This window comes from Camelina sativa, chromosome 2, assembly GCF_000633955.1.
Source record: "Camelina sativa cultivar DH55 chromosome 2, Cs, whole genome shotgun sequence".
Taxonomy (NCBI): Eukaryota; Viridiplantae; Streptophyta; class Magnoliopsida; order Brassicales; family Brassicaceae; genus Camelina; species Camelina sativa.
Genome location: NC_025686.1, coordinates 25251261 through 25272472, shown reverse-complemented (window position 1 = coordinate 25272472; position 21212 = coordinate 25251261). Strand labels below are relative to the sequence as shown.

At 35.7% G+C, this 21212-nt stretch overlaps 5 protein-coding genes across 9 annotated transcripts; 1 reads left to right on the top strand and 4 right to left on the bottom strand.

Moving 5' to 3' along the window:
• Positions 685 to 5191, bottom strand: LOC104738059 (4-hydroxy-3-methylbut-2-en-1-yl diphosphate synthase (ferredoxin), chloroplastic). Its single transcript, XM_010458299.1, has 20 exons — positions 5062 to 5191; positions 4515 to 4757; positions 4275 to 4432; positions 4001 to 4107; positions 3807 to 3907; positions 3664 to 3740; positions 3449 to 3568; positions 3139 to 3369; positions 2945 to 3061; positions 2790 to 2864; positions 2619 to 2696; positions 2454 to 2513; positions 2293 to 2355; positions 2065 to 2209; positions 1855 to 1993; positions 1693 to 1770; positions 1438 to 1597; positions 1253 to 1351; positions 1056 to 1160; positions 685 to 975 (listed from the first exon to the last, which is right to left on the bottom strand). Exons 2-20 carry the CDS (start codon positions 4726 to 4728, stop codon positions 871 to 873), a joined length of 2232 nt encoding a protein of 743 aa, XP_010456601.1. The 5' UTR covers positions 4729 to 4757; positions 5062 to 5191; the 3' UTR covers positions 685 to 870.
• Positions 6483 to 8811, top strand: LOC104738051 (50S ribosomal protein L4). Its single transcript, XM_010458293.2, has 9 exons — positions 6483 to 6593; positions 6751 to 6862; positions 6961 to 7016; positions 7111 to 7234; positions 7561 to 7709; positions 7808 to 7915; positions 8003 to 8122; positions 8239 to 8412; positions 8499 to 8811. The coding sequence occupies exons 2-9, from the start codon at positions 6796 to 6798 to the stop codon at positions 8598 to 8600; spliced, it is 900 nt and encodes a 299-aa protein (XP_010456595.1). The 5' UTR covers positions 6483 to 6593; positions 6751 to 6795; the 3' UTR covers positions 8601 to 8811.
• LOC104738040 (yrdC domain-containing protein, mitochondrial) lies at positions 9037 to 10540 on the bottom strand. 2 transcript variants are annotated; one of them, XM_010458279.2, is made up of 5 exons: positions 10407 to 10539; positions 10023 to 10257; positions 9754 to 9929; positions 9379 to 9670; positions 9037 to 9285 (listed from the first exon to the last, which is right to left on the bottom strand). In XM_010458279.2, the coding sequence occupies exons 1-5, from the start codon at positions 10480 to 10482 to the stop codon at positions 9213 to 9215; spliced, it is 852 nt and encodes a 283-aa protein (XP_010456581.1). In that variant the 5' UTR covers positions 10483 to 10539; the 3' UTR covers positions 9037 to 9212. The 2 variants fall into 2 exon arrangements, with proteins under 2 accessions (XP_010456581.1, XP_010456585.1); XM_010458283.1 differs by lacking the exon at positions 9037 to 9285 and having other exon boundaries at positions 9544 to 9685; positions 10407 to 10540.
• Positions 11853 to 15110, bottom strand: LOC104738018. 4 transcript variants are annotated; one of them, XM_019237604.1, is made up of 9 exons: positions 14815 to 15110; positions 14434 to 14508; positions 13708 to 14205; positions 13471 to 13633; positions 13092 to 13374; positions 12940 to 13012; positions 12648 to 12738; positions 12484 to 12584; positions 11853 to 12316 (listed from the first exon to the last, which is right to left on the bottom strand). In XM_019237604.1, the coding sequence occupies exons 2-9, from the start codon at positions 14506 to 14508 to the stop codon at positions 12101 to 12103; spliced, it is 1500 nt and encodes a 499-aa protein (XP_019093149.1). In that variant the 5' UTR covers positions 14815 to 15110; the 3' UTR covers positions 11853 to 12100. The 4 variants fall into 4 exon arrangements, with proteins under 4 accessions (XP_019093149.1, XP_019093147.1, XP_019093148.1 ...); XM_019237602.1 differs by having other exon boundaries at positions 14434 to 14512; positions 14815 to 14857; XM_019237603.1 differs by having other exon boundaries at positions 14434 to 14587; positions 14815 to 14831.
• On the bottom strand, positions 19046 to 21210 carry LOC104738007 (F-box/kelch-repeat protein At5g60570). Its single transcript, XM_010458249.1, has 2 exons — positions 20990 to 21210; positions 19046 to 20661 (listed from the first exon to the last, which is right to left on the bottom strand). Exon 2 carries the CDS (start codon positions 20313 to 20315, stop codon positions 19143 to 19145), a length of 1173 nt encoding a protein of 390 aa, XP_010456551.1. The 5' UTR covers positions 20316 to 20661; positions 20990 to 21210; the 3' UTR covers positions 19046 to 19142.

The window sequence follows — 21212 nt, the reverse complement described above, 5'->3', positions numbered from 1 at the left end:
ATCCATGGCCTAGACCAACAGAGCGATTCTTCCACCAAGGCTAGAACCACTAGCCCACCACCTCGTGGTTAAATTATTAGGTTTACATTAATAACTGCTTCTTTTAATTTGTTTAAAAATCATAACATTCCAAAAATCCACGTTTATCAAGAATTAAGATAATTCTACAAGTTTATATCTAAAGATCTTTGACCTAATAGACATGTCTATTAAATTTACATAAAACATACAGAAAATGAGATAATAGACGGACCATGCCGCTTAAGAGGAACTTGCAACAACGACAAGGACTGCGACACCCATTGCCACAAGAGCACCGACCCTACAGCCATGGAAGGGCACTGCCTCTTCGACAAACCCACTGGTCCTGTTTGTTGCTGCTTATTTGATTAAATCATCATGTACATCTATTGTTTTCTTCTACAAATCTCTATCGTATGATCGTATACTTTATTAACTAAATTAAAATAAATAAAAAATATTACGTCCCAATTATTTGAAGGTTTAAAAACAGAACTAAAGAAGTGATTTTGTGTTTCTTATTATTTGTTTTCTTGTTTGCCATATTGACACTGACACTTGTATGTCATGATAGTCTTATAATGGCTATTTGTGAACAAAACGTATTATGTATTTATTTCTTTGAAAAGGTTGACCTTTTGCGTTGATGGTGATGCATTCTCATAAAACTCCTAACTCGTTTCTCTTTTATTTAAGCTTGAGAACTGTTGTCATATTAGAGATTTGGACATTGTTGAATACGGTATGCAATACACAACAGATACATGAAATATTCATATACACAACAGATATATATCTTCCATCTCAGTGTTTCCAGAGAACGGCCCAACCATCTACACGGTTTGAAATCTACTCATCAGCCACGGGAGGGTCTACCCAACGACCATGTTCTTTGATCAAACCGATCAGAGCATCTGTTGCCCCCGTCATGGCAATCCCACGCTTCACCACCGTCTGTCCACAAAAAAAAAATATCAAGATCCGATTCTTATAACAACACTTTCTTTAAGAAACCCAAGAATTAAAGGTGTTACCTTTCCGACATAAAGGTCAATTTTGCCGGGGGAACCACCTACATATCCGAAATCAGCATCTGCCATTTCTCCAGGTCCATTCACAATGCAACCCATGATTGCGATCTGCACCACCATTGTTCAATTTGTTTTACATTCAAAAACAGACAAACTTCCCTTAAAAACATGTATAAAAAAAAAGTCTTAAGAGTTTTAACCGAAACGCCAGGTAAATGTGAAGTCTTTTCTCGAATCTCGGCGCTGATTTCTTGCAAGTCGAAAAGCGTTCTTCCACAAGACGGGCATGATACGTATTCCTGCCAAATGATTTTGCAAAGTTATTACTTCTCTGTTTTTGTTTGGAAACAATATACAGAAATATTTGATTCGTTGTGCTTTTTACCGTCTTAGTGTTACGCATTCTGCAGCCTTGTAATAAGTTGAAGGAAGTATTCCGAAGAAAATCAAAATCTTGGTCAGGTGCTTCGAGCATTACACCATCACCGAGTCCATCCACAAGAAGTGCTCCAGCGTATGTCCCTGCATGAATCACCAATTCGTCCCTGCATTTGTGCAACAAGAAGAAAGAAAACGCATTAAGATCAAAAATGGATTTTGTCATCCACTGCACAAAGCTCGAAAGTTCGTTATCATCTACCTGTGAATTCCGGTTGGGAAATCTATGTGGTGAATCACTGGAAAGTTAACTGAATTCTCGGATAGGAACTCGAATAACCTGCAAGTCCCAGCAAAAGTAAATTACTTAGCGCTTATTAACTCAGCAAAAAAGATAAGATATTGAGAAGGTTTCAGTTATTACCTCCGAGCTGCATGTACTCTGCTAACTTTGTCTTCAGTGAAGGGTACATCATGGAGAATCATAGTAGCCTCGATGTTTTTGAGTATTTCAAGCTCCTCATATGGCTCATCACCTCGTAGAGAGACAACCAAGCGTGTACCTGAAACAATCAAAGCTAAGAAATACTGAAAGAAAACTGTTATGGTTTCTTTCAGGTAAGCATCAGGTCACCTTCAGGGAGAAGCTTATAAGCGCCACCAGATAGTTCCTTGAGGTTGACAAGAACCATTGCATTGGGCAATGGCTTTGTGAGTTGCTCTGATAAAGGTGCTATAACTCCCATACTGACATCAATCAACCGTTTTAGAGCCAAACGCTGTAAACAGAACTCAATATTTATGCTCAGCCATGTCAAAATCTTGAAGTAAAATGATATGGAGAAGCAAGGGTGATTCTTACAGCCACGTGATCATCTACAGGTGGTAGCTCTCTCAATAAGATTGAATCAACAGTTGCCAGATCCTACACAACATTACTCGGGAAAGTAAGAATTGGGAACCAATATCAAATTTATAACAGTGAGACTGCGACTCATGGAAATATATTGAACCATATCTCACCTTAAATGGCATGCCCACGACAAGCTTTGTAGCGAGCGATCTGTAGAGGAGTTCAGGTGCCTAGAGACAAAGTAAAATAGTGAGCGGAAAGATAGTGACCCGTTTTATAGATTGCATTAAGGAAAGTAAAGAGGAGAAGACTGAAAGGTATTTATAAATACTCACCTTTAGTTGGTCCAAAGAGATCGACATTAGAACAGAACCATCACGGTGAAGGACACCTCTGTAATCGACCTCTTCTCCCTATAGTTCTCAGGACAAGTTATTTTGATGGTCTTCAATACTTGAAAAAGGACATCATGAAGTACATGCCACTTTTGGAATGTACAGTCTTACCTCTTTTTGTACAGGTAGAACACCCGTCCGACGCTGGAAATCAAAGTAACGCCTATGCTTTTCTTCAAACGGAGCCTAATACACAAGGGGGTTGCATTAGTCCCATAAAAGTGGAAACTATATTCGAGAAGCATATGATAAAGAATCATTCATACAACGCCTTGTTGAAGTTCAGCAGCTTTTGTCCCAAGGTTGGCCAATCGCTTGCAGGGATCTATCTCCTCTTCTGGTGGCTCCGTCAGTGAAACTCTTATTGTGTCACCAAGCCCGTCCTGCAATCACAAACAATCACTGTCATACGTGAACTGGGAAAGTTAAGATCTTTACCTTTTGTTATGTAATGGGGTACCTGAAGAAGCGTTCCAATTCCAATTGCAGATTTCATCCGCCCATCTTCTCCTTCTCCTGCCTCAGTAACTCCCAAATGCAAAGGATAATCCCATCCCTGAACATACATCTCAGCCACAAGCAAACGGTACGCCTGGACCATGATCACCGGGTTGCTCGCTTTCATTGAGAAAACAAAGTTATGATAGTCTAATTTCCGACATATCCGCGCAAACTCAAAGGCAGATTCAACCTGGGTGACAGAACTCATGTCAGACAACAGTACATGTGTATTAAGAGAAAACCATTGTAAAGTAATTAAGAATTTTCACCATTCCTCTTGGAGAATCCCCATAATAGCTCATGATACGGTCAGAAAGACTTCCATGATTTGTCCCTATACGCATTGCTCTCCCGTATTTTTTGCATTTCTCAACCAAAGGAGTGAAGACCTAAAAAAAAAGAGTAACACCGTTAGTAAACACTGATTAAAACTTTACAGGTTTTAGTGCTTTACAAGACAAGTGAGGCATAGGCTTCCTTCCACCTGCTCGATATGCTGGAGTTCTTTCTGATATTCATCCTCTGTATATTCTATCGTCTCAAACTGTGCCCGTCTGTCCGCTGCAAAAGCAAAGTTCATTCATTCTCAAGTTAAAGAAACAAGTGAAAGGCAAAAAAAAGCAATACCAAAATTTCCGGGGTTGACGCGGATCTTGTCAAAGCATTCAGCAACACGTAAAGCTACAGCAGGGGCAAAATGAATATCTGCTACCAGAGGTATATTGTAACTGTTAACCAAGATGCAAAACACCAATTTAGTTTCATACTAGTCAAACTTCACACACAAATATAGAGCAAAGGCAGTATTGTCATTGGCTTACTTGAGCTGAACAAGTTTATCTTTTATTTCAAAGCACGCATCCGCCTCTTTCTTCCCTTGAACAGTTATCCTCACAATATCCGCGCCTTTATCCGCTATTCTCATAACCTATTAATCACAGAACCTCAACAGTCATAAAGCTTACTGTGAAGACAATCAAATCATCATCTTGACACCAAATTTTCATATATTGATGTATACAGATATGCAAGGGTCATAAATCAAAGCAATATATTCAAACTACACATTAACTGAAGGGACAGATGGGGAAAAACCTCATCAACAGTTCCAGCAACATCTTTTGTATCCGAAGTAGTCATGGTTTGAATCCTTATGGGATGTTCGCTTCCAAGGGCGACATTTCCAACCATAACAGTACGAGTCTTCCTTCTCACTGTCTTATGCAATGACTCACAATACTTCTGTCTTGGCACTACAAAACACAATCATTCACTCTAAACAAAACCTCCAAATAAAATGATAACTTTGAATGAATCTGTAATGCAAAAAAATACCTAAGAGAGGGCTTCCTTCTGAAGCAGGTTGAAGCTCGGCTAAATCAGAGCCTCCTTGGTTTGATGAATTACGGATGACTGAAACTCTTCTTCTAGCAGATCTTAGACTCCTCAAATCACAAATTCTCACAAGATTCATGCTTTTACTAAACCCGAGTTTCGAATCCGGGATCTTAACCCCGGAAACATGAGCTGGCAACACTCCAGTCGCCATTTTTTTTGTTCTCAGTGAATCAAAAGTAACTGCATAGTCAGTCACAGAACCAAATCAGCTGACTTTTATATTCTTCTTATAAATTCATATTGGTTACTGTGAAGATCAACGCAATGAAACAACAAAAGCAGAACACTTTTATTTTTTATTTTTTTATTAAAGCTTCAAAAAAATTCTGATTCTGAAGCCAAAATCAACAAAAATTTCCCCAAACCCAGAATTACCCAACTAAGTTTATCTTCGTTTCCAGATGAAATTACACAGAAACTAATCAAACCAAACCAAAGAACCAATTTGAGAACAACCACCCTTAAGAAAGCATGAGAATAGTACCTGAAGAGGAGGAACCAAGATCACGCAATTGAGAGATCTGATTAGTGGTGTGAGAAGAGTTTGTGAGGGATTNTTTTTTTTTTTTTTTTTTTTTTTTTCACATATAAGAAGAAGGTGAAAGAAACTGAGGATAAAAGAGTGTTGTTAGACACAGCCAAGACGACCAATGACATTTTGTTGTATAGTCCAATTTGGTGTTTTAAGCACAAGTGGAAATCAAATTAGAGCACGGATCCGTGTAAAATGGAAAATGGAAAATTTGAGGTTTTTACTTTAAGTTTATCAGATTTTCTCCTCTATTAATTTGTGTGTTTGTTTCTTAACTACGACGACACCTTTGGCTTTAAACAATTGACACGTACATAATAATAATAAAACCAATATGGTTCTTCAAAAATAATAGGATTAGTTTCCATTAAATGACCCAAGAATAAGAAACTTAAGTAAAAATTATGATCCACACATGCGTGCTCCACGAATACTGGAGGTAGGTAAGCACACGATCATCTAAATCAACAACAATCTTCTCGTATTACAACTAAAAAAAAAACATACATACTCTTAAACCAATACCAACAAATCTAGTAAGCACCAAAGCATATTCTCAGATTCTTTTGCAAGTCATATCTTAGCTTTCTTCTCTTAAAAGTCTTCTTCTTGTTCTTCCTCTAGCAAATACTTTTCAAGAATCGCCACGTACTGTTGCATGCTTCGCACTATATTAACAACAACATATCAAGAACCACACAAAGATTTAAACTTTAAAATGCATGCTTCGCACTATATTAACAAAACATATTGCAATATTGTACCTTCCGGGTCTGATGATCTTATACTTTCCGACATTAGTCAGATCAACTATTGTAGATCCTGCTCGACCTGATGGAAGCAAACCACCATCATAGACATAAGCACAATGCTGCCAGATATTCTCAAAATCTCTAACACAAACACTGCTTCTATCACCGCTTAGATTAGCACTTGTAAGAGCCAACACACTGCCCGAACCTCTCGATACTTCCCTAATGAACTCACAATCTGGTACCCTTTAATGCGAATCTGCTAACACCTATATCTTATTGGCTACTTCAATCAAATATTGGATTATGTTTGAAAAATCTATGATTAGGATAACAATCTTATTATTATAGACTACGTGAAAAAGATTATTCAAGAACGATGAATAAACTTGTAATGAAAAAAATGAAAATTCATGGCTTAGAGTTTTTTGATTAGTGATATAATTGCCAATTTTTTTTTTTACAAATATTTGGAGTTTGTTTTGTATAGGAGGTTATTTGTTACTTTTCAAAGTAAAGGTGCAATTGACAATAAAATATTAAAATTGGCCTGGAGATTAGGGGGGTATTTGTCATATCTAAAAATGTGACAGCACAATTAAGAAAAAACAAAAGGACTCTCTGACTCCTAAACCTCGTAACCTTCTTCACCCCCTACTATTACTAACTCTCTCAGTCGCAAAAACCGCCGCCGCATTCTCCACGGCCGTCTTATCACCGGATAATCCATAGGTACTACTTCAATGTCCTTCAGGTCTTCTTGTTAAATAATCAAAAGATGAGTTGCATTAAGAATTTTGGATCCATCGAATCTGACTTCTTTTTCTCTTCTATATTAATTAATCGCTCGAATCAGCCTTTGATAGAAATTGGGTTTTTCGTGTTGTAGATGAGCAGCTAGCTAGGGTTCTTTTTTTATTGCTTCAGAGAGATTATGGCTGCAAGAAGGATCTTTCGCACTTTGGGATCCTTAACAGCTCTAGGACGAGTCTCTTCACCAAGTATTTATTTATCTCATTCTTCACTCGTGTGTCAAAATGTGATTTTTATGTATGTTTTTGTTTCCTTGATCTCTTTGAGATTGTTTCTCTGTGAACAGATTTGCCCGTGAATACATCTGGAAATGGTTTAGCTTCTCTTACTAGTGATTTCAAGGTCATCTACTTGAGTTGTCATCTTCCTGAGTATTTTTCGTTATTTTTTTTAGTTGTCTTCTGGGTTTCATCTCTCTTAAATCAATATATTGCAGAATGGAATGGCTTTATTTTCCAACCGGAAGCTCTCGACTTCTATTTTGCCTCCTGATGATGATACGTTTCCTTCTGATTTACTTACGCAAAAGACGACCGTGCTTACACCAGACCGAACCATAGGTATCGTCTATGTTTCGTTTTCAAGTTAATTCCATAACTTTGTATCTTTCATACGCCTTTTACTGAGAATTTTGTACATTTTATGTTGGAGAAATGTAGTTACTTTATGTTTTGAGAGGAGTGTTCCAGGCCTCATTTAGCTTATTTACGTGAAGGTTTAACTTAGGTTTGGTTGCCAGTGTTTCTCTCTGTTTTGTGATTGTGCTTGAGACGTGTTTAAAATTTCTGAACGATGATGATCTTTTCCTTCCTTATTGCTTCTCTCTTTTTAAAACTTCTGGACATGTGTTGACTATTGGTTCTGGTATTGATACTTTTTGCCATAGGACAATACCAAGACTTGGTCATTCCGGTGACAAATTTTCAGAACGAGGACAAGGGTTTCATGGTGTTAGCAGGTGATGTCTTTGATGTTCCAATAAGGAAAGATATCATTCACAATGTCGTGCGATGGCAGCTTGCTAAACGCCAGCAGGTAACTAACTAATTTTAGTAATCTCACTGTGCCGCCTTAATTTAGTCGTATAAGCAAACAATCAATAAGTGTGTGNCACTTTGTTGGTTGATATTTAGGGAACTCATTCGACCAAAACATTGAGTGAAGTTAGTGGAACTGGTAGAAAGCCATGGAATCAGAAGGGTACAGGTCGAGCTAGACATGGTACGCTGCGTGGTCCGCAGGTAAATAACTTTAATTTTATTTTTTAAGGTAGGTTTCTTGCCATCATATATAGCTAGCTCTCTGATTGAACTTTATTGAACCCTTAGTTCCGAGGTGGTTGTGTGATGCATGGACCCAAACCGAGAAGCCATGCGATAAAGATGAATAAGCAGGTCCGACGGCTTGGACTGAAAATAGCATTGACAGCTCGAGCCGCAGAAGGAAAAGTCAGTCTCTTTCTCTTCTTAATCACAACTTGTGCTCTTGATCGTCCATCATAACTGTGCCTTTGTTATTAAACTGGTCTTCTTATTGTATCTGATGGTTGGGGAAATTTATGCAGCTCCTCGTGTTTGATGATTTGGCATTGCCTACGCATAAAACAAAGAACATTGTGAATTATTACAATCAGATGGAGAAGACAAAGAAAGTCCTTGTTGTAGAAGGTGGTCCTATTGATGAAAAGCTGAAGCTAGCCACCCAGAATCTACATTATGTCAACATAATTCCATCAATAGTAAGTTATATAGATAATCACATATCAAACCTTGCGACTTTAATGGATTAGCGAATCTTTAACCTTGTTTATGTAACGCTTTGCAGGGGCTAAATGTTTACAGCATTCTGCTACATGATACGCTTGTGATGTCCCGTGATGCTGTGGATAAGATCGTTGAGCGCATGCACACTCCTATAAACCGTTAAAGAGAGCTGCATGAAGCATTGTGATGATGTCCCGTGATGTTGTGGACTAGATCACAGCATGTATTTTCTGTACCGGCAATTTTATTTTGGTTTAGAGGCCTCCTATGGTTATTATCACACTGGTTTGTTAGCATGATTAAGTTTTTAAATAATGAATGGTATACTATTTCTATGTGTTTTAGACGTTCAATTACTTGGGCATTTAGTGATTCTGAAAAGTGTTTTTTTTTTTATGTCGAAAGAAAGCTTCTATCAATATATGTATTACGTAAACCATTCATACAATTTTGATAAAGATCGTCTCTGACAATGTGCTACGCTTCCAAAGAAAACTCAACAACAAAACCGCATCCAAAATCTATATAAAACTTTGTTTTCTTTTTTAAGTGCAACACGTTTGACTTTGTTTTAAAAAATTGATAATAAAACCAATATGGATTCAAAATAATACAGGATTTAATTTCCCATTAATGACCAAGAAAGAATAAGAAACTTAAGTCAAAATACCAACAACAATCTTCTCGTATTACAAACTAAAAACATACATACCATAAAATCTAGTAAGAACCAAAGCATATTCTCAGATTCTTTTGCAAGTTTAGCTTTCTTCTCTTAAAGGTCTTCTTCCTCTTGTTCTTCCTCCAGCAAATACTTTTCAAGAATCGCCACTGTTGCATGCTTCGCACTATATTAACAACAACATATCAAGAACCACACAAAGATTTAAACTTTAAATCCATCAAACCACATTAACTATCTAATTAAGAATTGTATTTACCTTCCGGGTCTAATGATCTTATACTTTCCGACATTAGTCAGATCAACTATTGTAGATCCTGCTCGACCTGATGGAAGCAAACCACCATCATAGACATAAGCACAATGCTGCCATAGATTCTCAAAATCTTTAACACAAACACTGCTTCTATCACCGCTTAGATTAGCACTTGTAAGAGCCAACACACTGCCCGAACCTCTCGATACTTGCCTAATGAACTCACAATCTGGTACCCTTACTCCAATAGTATCAATCCCAGGATTCAAAGACTTTTCAAGAATGCTTGATTCACCTGTTTAAAAAAACACTACAAGAACACTCTCACATAAAAAGGATATCATATCGATACAAACACTTTAAGAAGAAGATACAAACCTCGTTGAAGTACGAGAGTGACTGGACCAGGTAAGAGAGAATCGAGTAAACCATGAGGTAAGTGATTCGTTGTAGCAACTCTCTTGATATCTAATACATCGCCAACACATATGGCTAAAGGGCTTGTTAGCTTACGCCCTTTGATCTCGTAAATCCGGTTAACCGCGTCTAACGAACTGTTTATGTTACATATACAATCACAACTTAGTCCAAGCAATGTAAAAAAGCTTATTGCAGGTAAATAAAGTTAAGATTTTTATTCATATTACCAAGCATCACAAGCGAAGCCATAAAGCGTATCAGTGGGTACAGCTATAACTTTCTCAGATTTGATTGCTTCAATAGCTTCTTGTGCATAGGCTTCAGTTGCAGGATGAACTAAACATGAATTGTTCACTACACATGTTTCAGCTCTGTCCAAACTCCAAACCATCTTCTTTTGTAATCCCCATCCCAATCTTCTACTGTGGTTAGCTATCGAAAAGAATCTTAACTCGGAGACTCCTAATACACACACACACACACATATGAGAATAATGGATTTATGAATTCGAAACTGGACCTTACAACCTAAAAGTTGATTCCTTTGAATTGAAATCCAAATTTTCTCAGAAAACCTGTAAATATAAACAGAACAGATTGAAAAAAACAACCTTTGCGCAAGAGAGGAGATGACGGCGCCGGTAAGATTCCGGGAAGTTTCTCAGCGAGCCTCGTGGAGAGATTCATAGTTCATACACCGTCGGCGAGAAGGGAAGAAGGACCAACTAAGACTTTGAAGTATCGCACGTGATGGCCTCGTGACAACTAATTTTATAATTTTCGATTAAATCTTTTATTTTTGGTTAAAAAACGGAAATTAAGGTATATAATATAAAATTTTATTCTTTTTGTTTTTATTTAGTTCATATATCAATAAAAATAATATTAACGGTTTTTATTTTATTTAATAACTTCTTTTAATTAGTTATTTTAAATTTTCTTATATTTTGACAGATTATTATTTTTATCATCATTTGAAATAAAAATAGAAATAGATCTAAATATGATAAGATTGTAAATATTATAAAATGCATATAGTTTAATTTTTAATTTGCAATGTAACAAAAAAAAATTTAGTTAACTTTGTGTATATTAAAATTATTTTATTATTTATATATTTTAATTTACAATTTAAATTGGAAAAGTTTATCAGCCTTGTGAAGAGATCTATCGTTGTATAAATCTCATACATTGTCGTCAAGAAGAGAAGAAGGACTACGATGGCAAGACTTAAGCCTAACTCGGAAACACAAAAGATTAGTTTTGAATTAATTCGCACGTGATTGCTTCGTGACAGTTTTGATAATTTTTTATTAAAGTTTTTATTATAAGAAAAATATTTAAAAAAATGAAAATGTTACCAATCAACAACACAACAAAATTTTTTGAAGTTGAGTTTGAGTTACATGGAGTTATGGTTGACTTATAATTTTGAGTTATAGCCTTTGTAAAATTGTTAATTCAAAACATTATTCAACATCATGAAAATTTTCATAAGTTAAGACGTTGTAAGTTGAGTTATCTATTTTTTAATTAAAAATAAAAAATCAGTTATATAATACAATAATTTGGTTTTTTTTTGTTTTTATTTAATTCATATATCGATAAAAATATTTTTTACTGTTTTTATTTTATTTAGCAACTTCTTTTAATTAGTTACTTTAAATTTCTTATATATGCCAAAACTATTATTTTTATTATCATTTGAAATGAAAATATGCATAGATCTAAATATGATAAGATTGTAAAGATTATGGAATGCATGTAGTTTAATTTTTTAATTTGCAATGTAAAAAAAAAGTTTAGTTAACTTTGTGTATATTAAAAGTATTTTCTTATTTATATATTTAATTTATTTTATTTTTAATAATTTTATTAAATGTATTCACTAACACTTTTTAATAATTATAATCAAATAATACATACTATAACATCTACCACAAAAGTGTCACCAATTAGTAATTTTGGTAAAATTAATAAATCATATTTTGTTTTACCACAAAATATTTACAGCAAGTTATACCAACTTCAATTTATACTATTTTCTACAACTCAACTTCAATAACTCATGTGACCAATATAAGCCTAAAAAAACAATACTACTACAAACCTTTGATTTGCAGAGATTGAGCAAATCGAAGTTTCAAACTTACAACAACACAAACTGTGTATATGCAAGGTAGCAAAACAAACAAAACAACAAAGCGTTCCTTTATCACTTTCTCTTTTCTTTTTATACAAATCATTACATAACATTAACTGAACTAACAGTATAAATGTGAAATCATTTTCCCACTTCCTGGCTCTACGAGGTATTTGGATGATGCCGAGAGGTTGTTGCATCCAGCTGTTGGGGTGGTTGTGTCAGCGTCTGAGCCTGGTTTAGCTGTTGTTCTAGCCTTCTTGCTCGCCATCTTCGTTTCCATCTCACGAATTCAACCATCACTGAACTCCCGCATATGCAAACACCAAAGCCAGCAAATGTTGACAGAAGAACTGACAGAACTGGTTGCAACTTCACCTGTAACCACTCAGAGATCAGATTTTAGCAACCAAAAGATTTGAGTTTATAGACTGATATATGTCGATTTTTGCTCTAAGAGATCACAAAAGTCTCTATCTTTATCAGCTAAACCAGAAGCTGGCAAGTTCTTTAGCATCAAGAAAGATGTGTTGAAGGGTACTAACCACGGAATAAAATATATGGGCGAAGAGAACCACCAAAGCAAACTGGACAGATGCATAAATCCAGACAAATCTTCTCATAACTGCATAGGAATATTCCAGAGCTAAAAACGTATTAGAGTGGAGGAACACATTTAGAAGAGTTTTTTTTCCAAAAGAAGACCTACCCATGGTTGATGCGGTCATGGATGCAAGAAGACCAAGAATACAAGAAAACGGCAGAGATATCGCTATTGCACCTGTACCCAGTTTCTCAACCTGGTGGAAATAAGACAATGTTATCAATATCTGTCTGTAATATTTCTGTATATGTCCGTAAGCTTGTTGTTGTTAAGACCTTAAGGGTGATTCTTCCGTAAGCTTATTGTTGTTAAGATAATGTTATCAATATCTGTCTGTAATATTTCTGTATATCAATATCTATATCAATATCTGTCTGTAATATGTCTATAAATTTACCAAGAGCTGCTCGAGGAAGCAGAAGTAAGCGAGCATGCTGATGATTACAAGAACCGGTACCTCTTGCCAGACCCTGTTGAGAAATAATGAATAGATTCAGGCAAAGGTTTTCCTATTTAACCATAAGAGAGTTTGGATGTTTCGTATTTTACCTGTACCCAGTGACATCTAGCTGAACAACACCAGAGTTTCGAAGGCTTTGGATCCGTAAGAGTGTCACAGGTAAGTTCTTAACTTCTTGTTTACAAACCTCACAGGTCTTGTTACCCTTTATGGTGAACCATTTAAGAGCACAATCTTTGTGGGCAAGAGCAAGTTCTCCTTTGCAACTACACTCCATTTTTAAGGTTTCTCCTCCTTCACAGAGCTCTACTAAACAAATCCTACAAACTGCTTCATCCTCAGGTATATCTTCTCCATCAGCATCACCTGTTTCTGTTCAATACATTAAGATAGACTTGTTGTGTCCAGTAAACAAACATCTAAGAAACAAGAAAATAAATCATATAAATGATTAAAACACAAACTTACCAGTATCACCACCAGCCTCTGATGCATTTGAGAAATTGTCTCCTTCTTTAACACGAGGAGTCGAAGGGATTACTCTAAAGAATGACTCCATTCCCTTAAGACTTAGTTCCTTGTCATTAACAGGCACAGAGCGAGAACGAGCAATGTGCACACTCCCTTTGCTCTGCAACACCAAGTATATAAGTACCTAAACAAAATAGCAAGGTTCTCTGAAAATGATACAAGAGAAAAGCTTACGCTTGGAGTTGGAGGAGCAACACTGCTTCCTCCATGAGCTGACTCAGAGTGTGAAAGAATAATAGGAGTCACAGGTAGAGATGAAGTTCTCTTGATCCTAGGCGTAAATAGCTTTGAAAGTGATAATGACCTCGCTATTGAAGCCTTCTCCTGCAATGCAGAAGGAGAAGAGGCATTGTTCCCTTGTCCTTTCTCGATATCAGTGTTAGAGGTTTTTGGTTTACACCCAGCTTTTGGCAACAGATTCTTCAAGGAAGATTTGGCACGCGGAAGAGCAGAAGAAGGAGTAGGAGGAACAGGACCTGGAGAAGTCGAAGTCAGAGAAAAGTTAACTCTTCTCGGGGTTGGACTAGGTGTTGGAGGCATTTTGATAACAACCGAGTCTTCAGATGAAAGACCAGTTGCTCTAGAGGGTATCTGCAAAGAGAGGTTCTTTCGCCTCCATTGTTGAACGTTTGAAGAAGAAGTCTCTTCTGTTATAGCAGATGATCCTTCAGCCTTCACATTAAAACCAGAGATGAAACTAACAAATGAGTTTCTATGAGCAATTCCTCAACTAATGGATGAAACTAACAACACGAATCAATTTGATCTGAATTTTGTAAACACAAAAAAGCTCAAATCTTTTCAATTCCATTAAACAGAACACATCTAAATTCATTTAAAGATTCGACAAAGATCCATACTTTAGCATACATACATAAAATTTGATGTGTGTATATGTACCTGATTTGAAGCAGAGGCAGAATCAGCATGACCTGAATCAAGAGTATTAAGAGGCTTTTCCTCAGTACCCACCATCTTTCTAATACAAAACAGCAAGAGATTGAGTTCAGTTTTAAGGCAACCTTTTAAATATTCCCAAAAAACTTCAAATACTCTGTACCAAAAGGAAGAGAAAACGAACTCAAAACAACATTAAAAGTAGTGAACAAAAAATTGAAGACTTTAATTAGAAGGAAGGACAGAGAAAAGCTCAAGAGAATAAATCTTGTTATATAGTCATCAAAGTCTTGCTAGAGAAAAGCGTGACACAGTAACTAGAACTAGATAATAACAAAAAGCAAACCCACAAGTAGAAGAAGCTCAGAAACTAAAGAAACGTACCCAAAAAGAGAAAAATTCCAAATTTTTCCTTAAAACCCGCCCAAAAGGAAGAAACTTTGAAACGGAAGAAACAAAAGAGAGATAGAGAGAGAGATAAGAGAAAGAGAGAGAGGTGTTTGTTTGTTTTATCTTCTCGAGATTAGTGCATTACTTAATGATGATGAAGATAGTGGAATCGGGCTGTAATTGAGGAAGAAGAATGAATGAGAAAAGAGAAGAGAGAGAGAGAGACAGAGAAAAGCATGATTCTCATTTATGAAAAGATAGAGAGAGTGAGAGATGGGCCTTCTTGCCTTCCCTACACTTCCTACTTCTTCTCTCGTCATATTCATCCTCTTCTTCCCTTATTAGCTAGAAAAAAAAGGCTAAAAGCATTACGTGTTTTTTTTTTTTCTTACCCCAATGTAAAATTTGAATTTCTTTTCTGGATGATATATAAGTCACTAGTGTTGGGCTTATTCATTTATATCAAATGTGATCCTAACATCTGTTTTTTTTTTATATAACTTATATAGTAGTTGAAGCAATTAGGCTTCAAATATATGCGATGCTATATTCTCTCACAAATTATTCGGTAAAAAAAAAAGGTGGTAGACACTTATAAAAATACAATTGGAGAAAGACACATATATATAGTGTGTGCTGCGTGTTACTTTGATGCGGGCGCGGCACAATATGATACACGACAGAACAAAATTGTGTAATTTTAATTTTACATTTTGTGTGTACAAAGTACTAACTAACTCATGTGAGAATGTATGACATGTGTGTTACTGTCTATATCGTAGTGATTTAGTGGCTTTTCTTCTCTTTTCATTTTCAATTAAATACCTTTTTGAATTTTTGCTTTTGGTCATATCACACAAGTTTGATGTAACACCTGCATATTTGTATTCTTGTTCTCATCATGTCTAGTCACCTGCAGAACCGTGTAACGGTTTCCATAAAGAAATTAATTGTGACTGAAATTTTCGTTTCCACAATTAGGTGTTTGATGTATCTAATATAAATTACGTTTAATTAACACATAGTTTTGGATTCATCAACGGACGAGACACTAATTGGGAGGATTAACTGAATCCCTTTAATCTTTGATTAAAGCAACTTTTAGTGATGATGATAATTCATGTTTTCTAAAAACTATATTTTTTTTGTAAAAAAAAAAAGATTTTTTTACCCTTTTTAAAGATAGACAAATTAAATAATGTGATATGGCTAGCTAGAGATAATTAGATAAATATTACTATTTGGCAAGATAATTCATATTATTATTATTTTTTTGTAAGAAACCTTTGATTATTAAAGGTTGCTAGTGATGCATTAGGTTTAGGAAAGGTTGTTTGATGTTAGGATCGGAATTTTTTCATACATCACGATCATGCGTTAAGTTTGTGCTTAGTTAGGTGGCGCAGATAATACGTTACCTCATTAAACAATTATTCTATACGAAAACTATAGAAATGATAAAATATGCTTTGTGATTTGACATTGTTTAAGTTTTTGTTTTCATTAAATTCATGTATAGCATATATCCTCCAAAGCTGAAAGAAACAACCCTCTATAATTCATTTCGAAAACCTAGATTACATGTTACTGAGTTAAGCGAAAGGAACTACAAATTTACTATTTTTGTAGACTAACCTAAGTTATCGGCTAATTAATAATTTAGTTATAACTTCATATCACTTATATTGTATGAAGTATAATACAGTATTGCTTTTCTGGTGACAGCTAATATTTGCTTGATGATAATGATTAATGAATAGCCACAAACACACAGAACCTAAAAAAAAGTTTAGTCATGTAAACATTTTGTAATTGCTGGTTTTAAAGGAGAAAAGTCGATATTATTTATTTGAATTCGGCTTTGGAATAATGATACTCAAAATAAAAGCGGCTTTATTTTTACATATTTTGCTTCTTACGAAGAATCTCTGCTTTTCAAAACATTGTACGAGTAATCACACTCATGAAATAAAGCTAATTTTGACTTGAATTCAAAACAAACCAATCTTTATCGGAAGTGTTAGACTGAAGATTTTAATTTGCTTTTATATCCAATAAAGCTAACTCGATCTCTATGTTTCCAATATGACACGAATTCACAATATTTGTTATGTGATTGGAAGCTTCTAATAATTCTACGTTTAAGTTTGAAGGACACAACACAAATTAACGGTGAAATTTAACACAAAATATTAGTTATACTAGTATTGATTTTCTTTTTGGTTGAGGAAAAAACTTGTGATTATATATAGAAAAACTTGAGAAAGTTTCCAAAAATTGGACGTTTAAAGAAGATTTATGTTTATCACTAAAAACAATTTTCTATCCACTGAAAAATGAACTAAATCTAGTATTCTGATTTGGATGTTTTTATATCTGAATGGCCTAACCTACCGATTAAGTGAAAGTAGATACCAAAGTGATCCAAATCAACCAGAATTGGCCGACACAAAAGGCAAAGCTAAAGCATATTGGTAGGCAATCTCGCTCTCTCTCTAGCTACAAATATGTACATCATTATAGGTTTTTTGTTTGTTTGGTGGTAATGATATATTCAAGGATTATGCTTACATGTTAAATCCTTTAACAAAAAAAAGAAAAGAAAAATGTTTACATGTATCATATACAACAAGTTTCTTGTAGCATGTATGAGAAGTTAGAACCTACCATTAATGATGATGACTCACTATATTGAAAATTAAGCTATACATGAGAAATAAAGTTTGTGTGTGTGTGTATACGACTATACGTAAGGTCAAGCTAGCTCGACGACCCACATTGTTGGGGAGGGGGGAAAGAATCAACTTGAAGATTCTATAGAATAAGAGCCTACTAAATTAATAACGATATAACTAGGGTTTTTGACACGGCCATAGAGTTTTGTCTTTTTCGTATAGTTTTCTCTTTTTCTTTTAGAAAATCTTAAATTATATATAGTACATTTATTGAAGTTTATTTAATTTTACTGGACCATCCTTGTTTATTAGTAGGATTTTAATTCTTAGAATTCTAAGGATATGAGTCTATGACTTAATAGATTCATAACAGGTAGTTTTTTTGTTAAAGTGATATTTTCAATCAACTCTCAAGCTATAGTATTATCATATTTAGCTTATGGAATCGACTACAGAACCTTGAAATTTCCATAAATATATATTGTGGATTATTTGTAACTTCCATGACAAACCTAGCTACATAATATTTGAGGTTAACTTTCACGCATGCAAAAAGTTGTAAATACTAGGTTGGTCCCCTTGGGAATAAATGACCAAATTGGAAAAATGCGAAAATCCAATCCATCAGATCCGACAACGTCATTATCCTCTTCTTTCTCGGTAGCTCTCAGCTCACAAGCTACCTATACTTGTGTCTTGTAGTATTGCAGTCGCAGACCTGTCGAGAAACAACTTTTAGATTCCAAGTAAGTAGTCCACAGGCAGTACAAGCCACAAGGCCCGTTTATAAATAATGGGCTAATAATATTGAAATCATGAAGCTGCATTATTTTCTGTGTGTAGTGTGGTAGAGATGGGCAGATGGCGATTCCTGCCTGATAAGTTAACAAAGTACATTTGTTTCCCTTTGCCGCTACAATTTTTGAACTAAGTTGTACCACACTGACTGAACTTACTACCAAGATTACACATGTGTACTGATGACTGCATCACATGACTACTTTTTCAGCTCACAGTGAGTCACTGAAGATATTTCAGACTAAAATTTGTACTACGCAACGTAAGTACGTACTCTTCGGAATAGATCGAGACTGTTTCGAATATTTTTTTTAAAATATTGACTGCATTAAATTCTCTAAACAAATCATATCTATCACTTCATAAATCCTGATTCGAAGTCACTCCTTTTCCTCCGGCTTTGGGTTGTGTGGGGGTCTCCTAAGACTGGTCATAGGATCATGAACCTCCCATTAAAGTCTGTTGCTTTCACTTCTTCCATATGAAAAGACTACAAAAACCGCAACTAATACAACAATCCAACTCTCGGTAAAGCAAGGACACATTGTGAATTTTATTTTGTTCTCTTCTCATTCAGTAAATGATGAACAAAGTACAAACAGGGGAAAACATTTTGCAGAGTAATGAATTTTCACTTTTTTTTTTCCAATTTACCCACAAAAATTAAACACAGAAAAGACAACAAAAGCATTATGATCCCCAAGAGCAAAATAAACTAAAAGACCAGTCAAATAGAGAAGAAGAAGGAGAAGAAGAAGAAGAAGAACGAACCAGAGATAGATCTGATGTAATAAAAAAAAAAGAAACCCTCAACTTCCCAAGTTGAAGTAACAAAGATGGTTTCCTTTTTTAACAACCCATCACTGCGCAGTTATACACAAACACACCAACATTCTCTTTAACTCCAAGCACTTTCCAATCCAAGTTTCCATCTTTAGCTCCTGATTTTGGACACCAAGAATTCACCACAATGCCCTCACCATGAGGACCTCGTTGCCCACAAAACACCAACAGTTGATCCCCGCACGGTTTAAACGCCAACCCCCAACCGTTTGATGAATCCACCATCTGTGGTAACCTTCCCATTACTTCCCACTTGTTCTCCTTCTTATCATACTTCTTCACCATACTGGTTAAGTACTCGAGCGTAAACAGCTCGTTCTCAACCACCACAACAAGAGGTGGAGCCTGCGCAGCTCGGTTCACATTAGGATACATTCCTTCAATCTTCCTCCATTTCCTTGTCTCCAGATCAAACTCCTCACCACAAGTAACCGATACATTAGGGCTTGACATGCCTCCAAGCACATAGAACTTACCATCCATGAAAAATCCAGAGCATAGTCTTCGAGGGAAATGCATATTGGGAAGCATCTCCCATCTCCCTGAAGAAGAATCATAAAGCTCAGCTGATGCTAATATATTCCCATTCATATCTGTTCCTCCAGCAACTATAGCTATCCCACCAAGGCTTCCGGATGCAAACAAGCAGCGAGGACGATGCATACCTTCGCATTTGATCCAACAGCGAGACCTCAAACTGTATTTCCAAATAGCAAACTGAAACAACTCTTTCCCGAAAACCAAAAGCTCGTCGTCTACAGCCAAAGACTCTTTATCAGCATGGTTGAAGCACTCGTCACAGGGCATTTTAGGTAACACCATCCATTTCTTTTTCATAGGAGAAAACATCAACCAACCTCTCCTCGGGTCACAAACCATGAAAACAAGATACTCCACGACCCCTAGCTCCTTCCTAAGGCCAAACAAATGTCCACCGTTGACCAACTTATTGTACTTCTTGCTTACACGAGCCAAGGAAGGAAAGTCTGATCTAGGAACCCGAGCAAGACAATTTAGAGCAACATCATCTATAAGACCAGGGAGAAGCAAGTCACTTGATCCCAACCTGAGGCTATGATCATCTCCTACCATGGAATTCACAACTACAGAAGCAGAAGCAGAAGCAGAAGCAGAAGCAGAGACTCGTCTTCTCTTATTCGAATGTTCTTCAGCAGCCATTATTAAATGTTAAAATACCCTATTTTTCAATACAAAGAATCCAAACCCAAAAACCCAAAACCAAAAAAAACAAAGAAACCTATTTCAATCAATACAAACAACAGATTCTGTTCTAAGACTCTTATTCTTCTTCTTCTTCTTCTCCAATCATAAAAAACGAGTCTTTCTTAACTGGGCAACACTTGTCCCAGTATCCAGATACAGATTTCGATTGCTGCTGCTCCAAAACAATCTCCATCTCTTTATTACTACTACTACTACCACTTCGTCCATCAAAATCTTCAAACAATTAAAAACATTATATACCTCAAACCCCAAACCATTGAATTGCCCAATTTGGATCAATCTGTAGATTAGATATAACACAATGTCAGAATCTGCAAGAAGATTTTAATCAAACCAGAACGAAGAAAAATATAAAAAAAAAATCGTATCTTTAATATAAATCCGATCCAAATACAGTAGAATAGTTTCAGAATAACATTGAGATCGTTTCATCAAATCCAAAGCGAAAGTCAAAAGCAGATCCGAATCCGATAATTAAAAAAAAATAAAAATCTGAACTTTGTAAATGGGACTCAGATCCAAATACCAAAGATCACACAGAGCAGATGAGGATTAACAAATCATACAAAAAAAAAAAAAGGAGAAGACTAATTCATCTATAAGCTTACCTCCACACAAAAAGAAAAAAACTCCAATGGTGGATTTAGATCTCTCGCGGTTGTCTCGGGTCAATCCCCAGAAAAAAAGTTATCACCCGTTGAATATTTCGCCGGCGACTGGAGTCAAAAAGGTAGAGAGAGAGAGATAGAGATAGAGATAGAGATAGAGAGAGAGAGAGTGGACAGAACAGAGAACAAGTAGAAGTAGAAGAAGGGGAGAGGGGTAGGGTTA